We start from the raw sequence: 5427 nt of genomic DNA, 5'->3' as shown, positions 1-5427 counted from the left end.
TCTCGCCCGCCTGCTGGCTGCCCGCACCGGCTCCCGGGCTCCCACCCGGGCGGCCGCCCGCGGCCCGTCAGACACAGCGCAGGGGCCTGGGAAGGGCCGCGCTAGCCTCTGGGTGACCCTTGCCCTCGGACCGCAGTCGCATGTTTGTTTTGGAAAACAGGCCTTTCAGCTGCCCTCTCCCCGAGATTGGGGCAATTCCGGGGTCACAGCTCAGCGCCTCCACTGCTTCAGGGCCTGGCGGAGGGGCCGCCGGGTCGGCCCACCTCGCCCGGCCTGACTGGGAAGGAGGTCTGAGGGAAGGGCCTGTGCCGGGGTGGCCGCAGGCTGACCCTCTGCTCTGTGTGGCCCCGCATCAGCATGCTATGTGTCCACCCGGCCTGCCCCAGAGGGGCATGAGTCCCATCCATGGACTCATTACCGCCGCCTGAGCGTGGGGTGGGAGGCGAAGGGAGCAGGGCCAGGCTCTGTGAGACCCGGCTGCTGTGGAGGTGATGCTCCTCAGAAGCAGGGCTCAGGCCGGGAGAAAGTCCTGCTGGATGGTGGCCTGCTGTCTGCCCAGCTAGCCTCTCCCCTCAGACCTGCCTGCCTCCCCCCAGGACACTGTCACAGGCTTGGGGAACAGGCACAAACCTTGCACTGGGGCTGGGCAGGCAGGGCCTAGACCAGCCCTGCCATACAGATGAAGGGACCCCAGGAGACAGCTCAGACCTTAGGAGTTCTTGTTCATGTCCACTTGCTGGATTCTGTGTCTTAGGGTAAGTCTCTTCGTAGTGTGGTGCTGTGACCCCTGAGCTTCCCCCAGCCCTGCAGGCTGCCACAAGCAGGAAGCAGCCCACCTTTGTGCCATGCCGTGCCCCCCAAACCAGCCGCTATGGGCCCCCAGGGTCTGTGTTTGGAAACAGACAAGCCATCCTGAGAATTCCCACGGCATCCCCCATCCCTGGACAGCCCTGCCTCTGCTCTCCTTCTAGGCCTTCATTAATTAGATGGAGCGGTCAGCTCTAGACGTGACTGGGAGCCCTTACCAGTGGCCAGTCCAGCATGCAGCATGTCACTGTGTGCTTTGGCTGAGCTGGGGACTCCCAGTCTGTGGCAGTGTGGAGCTCCAGGCACCATCTTTCCACTGCTTCGCCCACGCACGCACACACACACACACACACACACACACACACACACACACACACACACCCTTCCTGGTGGTGGCGGTGGGTGGTGCTGATGGCCTGGGGCTGTGGATCAGCATCTACAGGTTGTTTGCTGAGCCATCACCAGATGATGGTGGGGTCTATGCCAGGCTGTCCCTGTGTGGCAGCCTGGGGCCTCCCCACTGGAGCGTGGGTCCGGAGGCCTGTGTAGGGGCTCCCTTCCCTGCCCTTTGCCAGGCTGGGCTCTGCCTGAGCAGCTTGGCTGGCTCCTGAGAGTCACCAGCAGGCAGGGCCCACTCCCCCCTGCAGGATTCCTGCCGGGGGGGGGGGGGGGGTTGGGGCAGCACCACAGCCTGGAGTGGGAGTGCCCACAGCACTTGTCTGGTCCTGCCCCCTGGGCCTGTGAAGTCAGTCAGCTGGGATGGGCGTGGCTCCGCGGGGGCGTGGCTCCGGGGTGGGTTAGGAGTGGCCTGGGGTGACCGTGGGGGGCACAGGTGGGCCCTGAGCCCTGTGTGTCCCCACAGGTGACGAGCTGGAGCAGATCCGGCCCAGTGTGTACCGTAACGTGGCCCGCCAGCTGCACCTCTCCCTGCAGTCGGAGCCCGTGGTGACGGATGCGTTCCTGGCTGTGGCCAGCCACATCTTCTCTGCAGGTAGGATGGGTCTGCTGCTGGGACACCCGGGGAGGGCCAGCATGTGTGGGCGAGGGTGGCCTTGCCGAGAAGACCAAGCCCCATGGGGTCCTGGAGCCGCCCGGACGCACACACCTGTTGTGAGCTGTGCTGCACTCCTACAGTGGTGCCTGTCGTGAGCCAGGGCCTAGGCACAGGCCCGTCCAGCCCTCAGGTCCAGCACCGGCCCTCGGGTCCAGCACCGGCCCTCGGGTCCAGCACCGGCCCTCGGGTCCAGCACCGGCCCTCGGGTCCAGTACCGGCCGGGCCGTGGTGCTCCTCAGGGTGTGGGTGACACCAGGGCGGCCTGGCTTCTCACCGTGCGGTGCTGGGGGCAGTGGGGAGCGTCCAGGAATGCGTTCTGAGCCGCGGGGTGGAGCCCAGTGTGGGAAGGTCTAGGTGAGGGCTCACCCAGCTGCGCGCAAGCCCCTGTGGAAGTGTTCCAAGGCAGCTGGGAGCTGACCTGGACCCTTCTGTGGCCTCCTTGCCCTTCCCTCAAGGCCAGCCCTTCCTGTTCTCCTTGTACTCAGAGCCAGGCTCACCAGGTGCTGAGGGGCTCTTCCCAGCCTGTCCTGTCCCATCCTCAGAGCCCGCTGGACACCTGTCCACTGTCTTGTCCTCAGAGCCCGCTGGACACCTGTCCACTGTCTTGTCCTCAGAGCCCGCTGGACACCTCCTGTTCACTGTTCTGTCCTCAGAAGCCCACTGGGCTGCTCCACGTGTGTCCCATGTCCCTGCCCTAGGCTTGCTGGGAGGGAAGTCCTGGCTAGGCCGGGAGCCTAGGAGAACAGCGTCAGCCAGTGTAACCCCGTGGGGTGTGAGGGTGGGGTTCTGGGGGCAGAGGGCCCGTGGGCCGCAGGGCGTGGGCACGTGGCAGGGGCTGTGTCCATGGTGGTCCAGGGCTGCACCGGGAGCTGGTGGGTGAGCTCCAGCCCCTGGAGCATGTTGGAGGATGCAGCCAGTGAGGCTCAGGGCAGGGCTGGGAACAGGGCCAGCGTCGTGGACTGAGGGGCGCTCTCCGGAGGTGTATCTGAGGCTGCACGTGGCCACCTATGGATCTGACTGCAGCCCGTGAGCAAGCCTGTTTGTGAGCCACCGGCTGGATTCACGAGGAACATGTCCTTCTGAGCCCAGCTCTGGCCTGGTAGCTTATGGAGCTGGGAGGTGGGTTAGGCCCTGGATGGTGTTGTGTGAGCAGGGAGGGAAGCCCTTGCTGCCCACCCACCCTTGCCCAGTGCTGGACTGGGAGGCAGCCAGGGGCACTGGCTCTGGGTCCCCTGAGGGACCCTGGGGTGGGCTTCCGAGCGAGTGGAGGTGTCGGCCCGGGGAGCCCCGGACCGTGTGCGGTGGGGTGGGGTTCTTGGGCCAGCAAGGGCGTTTGGGTTGTCTGCGCCTTGTGGCCCTTGTGAGCAAGTCCGTGGTCTGATTTGTGTTTGCGAGAGGTCACGCAGGCTGGGGTTCTGTCCTCTTTGCCAGCGTTACTTGCTAGCCTAGGCTCCTGGGAGGGCTGCTGCGGGCGGGCGTGCCCCCGCAACACTGAGACGGTTACCTGAACCCCGCATGGGTTTACGTGGCGGTGACCGGCTGCGTCTCAGGTTGCCTTCTGGAAAGGATGGTGAGGAGGAGATGTTACCCCCCTGCCCCCCGGCTTGGGCTTGAACTCAGGGCCCGGGTGCTGTCCTGAGCCTCTTTGTGTTCAAGGCTAGTGCTCTACCACTTGAGTCGTAGCACCACTTCTAGGTTTTAGTTTTTCGGAGATAGAGCCTCAATGACTTTTCTTCCTGGGCTGGCTTTGAACCGTGATCCTCAGCTCTCAGCCTCCCGAGTAGCTAGGATGACAGGCGTGAGCCACCGTGCCTGGCTAGGATGTGTTATTTGAGCTTCTCTTTCCTTGTGTTTTCCTTTGCCGGTAGGTTTGAACTCAGGTCTTCACCTTCGCTCATGCAGATGCTCTGCCGCTCGAGCCAGGCCTCCCACCCCTCGGTAGCCTGGGCTGTCTTCACTCTTGATGTCTTCCTGATCTGTTTCCACTGAGGTTTCAGGATGCACCACCACCACTTGTAATCTTTTTTTTTTTTGGGGGGGGGGTCCGGTCGTGGGGCCTGAACTCTGGGCCTGGGCGCTGTCCCTCAGCTCTTCAGCTCAAGGCTAGCGCTCTACCACTTGAGCCACAGCCCCACTTCCGGCTTTTTTCTTTCTGCTTATGTGGTGCTGGGGAATCGACCCCAGGGCCTCAGGCATGCAAGGCAAGCGCTCTACCACTGAGCCACCTTCCCAGCCCTGTCATCTTTTTCACACTCCCCCTCCTCCTTGTAGTGCAGGGCTTGGACCTGGGGCCTATGTGTGCTAGGCAGATAATCTGCGCAGAGCCACACCCTCGGCCCTCCTCAGCCTCTGTGTTGTTCACACTCTGGATCTGGAGAGGTTTATTTTTCTCAATGATTTACCCACTCTCTTAGGGAAACATGTCCTGACTTCAGGCCTTCCTCCCACATCGTTTCCATCCATCTGCCCTTTCCCGGAGGTGTCCGCGTCTTGGTTCTGGCCCCCGGGTGAGCTGTCTGGGGCAGGCACCCCTGAGGCCTCATCTTTATAAGGAGCAGAGGCAGACCCGATCCTGTCCGCTGGCAGCACGGTTTGGACCGCGTCGTCAGCCTCGGTGCTGTGCAGACCACCCCCGCCCTGCGGCCACATCCTCCACACAACCAGGCTCAGGCAGGCGTGCACTGGAGCTGGCCCTGTGACCGCCCGAGGGGTTCCCTGAACACCTGCCTGGGAGGACGGCCAGGCTCCTCCTTCGGGCGGCACCTGGCTTCGTGCTGCCGGCCCAGGGGGGTGGAAGGGGCTCAGAAGGTATGACCTGTGCTCCTGCTGACGGGCAGTGGTCTCTTCCCACAGGCATCACCTGGGGGAAGGTGGTCTCTCTGTATGCCGTGGCGGCCGGGCTGGCCGTGGATTGCGTGCGGCAGGCCCAACCTGCCCTGGTTCACGCCCTGGTGGACTGCCTGGGGGAGTTTGTGCGCAAGACACTGGCAACCTGGCTCCGACGGCGCGGAGGATGGGTGAGCCCCGTGTGTGTGTGTGTGTGTGTGTGTGTGTGTGTAGGATGGGGAGCCCTGTGTGTGTGTGTGTGTGTGTAGGATGGGTGAGCTCTGTGTGTGTGTGTGTAGGATGGGTGAGCCCCGTGTGTGTGTGTGTGTGTGTGTGTAGGATGGGGAGCCCTGTGTGTGTGTGTGTGTGTAGGATGGGTGAGCTCTGTGTGTGTGTGTGTGTAGGATGGGGAGCCCTCTGTGTGTGTGTGTGTGTGTAGGATGGGTGAGCTCTGTGTGTGTGTGTAGGATGGGTGAGCTCTGTGTGTGTGTGTGTGTGGAGGATGGGTGAGCTCTGTGTGTGTGTGTGTGTGTAGGATGGGTGAGCCCTCTGTGTGTGTCTGTGTGTGGGGGATGGGTGAGCTCTGTGTGTGTGTGTGTGTGTGGACGATGGGTGAGCCCTGTGTGTCTGTGTGTGTGTGGAGGATGGGTGAGCTCTGTGTGTGTGTGTGTGTGGTGTGGAGGGTGGGTGAGCTCTGTGTGTGTGCCTGTTCACTGTTCTGTCCTCAGAAGCCCACTGGG

The 5427-nt window shown here is 63.2% G+C and overlaps 1 protein-coding gene across 1 annotated transcript in view; it reads left to right on the top strand.

Annotated features, from left to right (window-relative positions):
• Positions 1–5427, top strand: part of Bok (BCL2-related ovarian killer) — a 22573-nt gene that overhangs the window by 14085 nt on the left and 3061 nt on the right. Inside the window, exons 3-4 of the mRNA XM_013033645.1 lie at positions 1670–1798; positions 4715–4878. Of these exons, the coding sequence (XP_012889099.1) occupies positions 1670–1798; positions 4715–4878 (293 nt within the window). The remainder of the gene's footprint in view (positions 1–1669; positions 1799–4714; positions 4879–5427) is intronic.

This window comes from Dipodomys ordii, unplaced genomic scaffold, assembly GCF_000151885.1.
Source record: "Dipodomys ordii isolate 6190 unplaced genomic scaffold, Dord_2.0 Scaffold174, whole genome shotgun sequence".
NCBI classification, from domain to species: domain Eukaryota; kingdom Metazoa; phylum Chordata; class Mammalia; order Rodentia; family Heteromyidae; genus Dipodomys; species Dipodomys ordii.
Note: the sequence above shows the minus strand (reverse complement) of the source record. Positions and strands in the feature narration are given on the sequence as shown.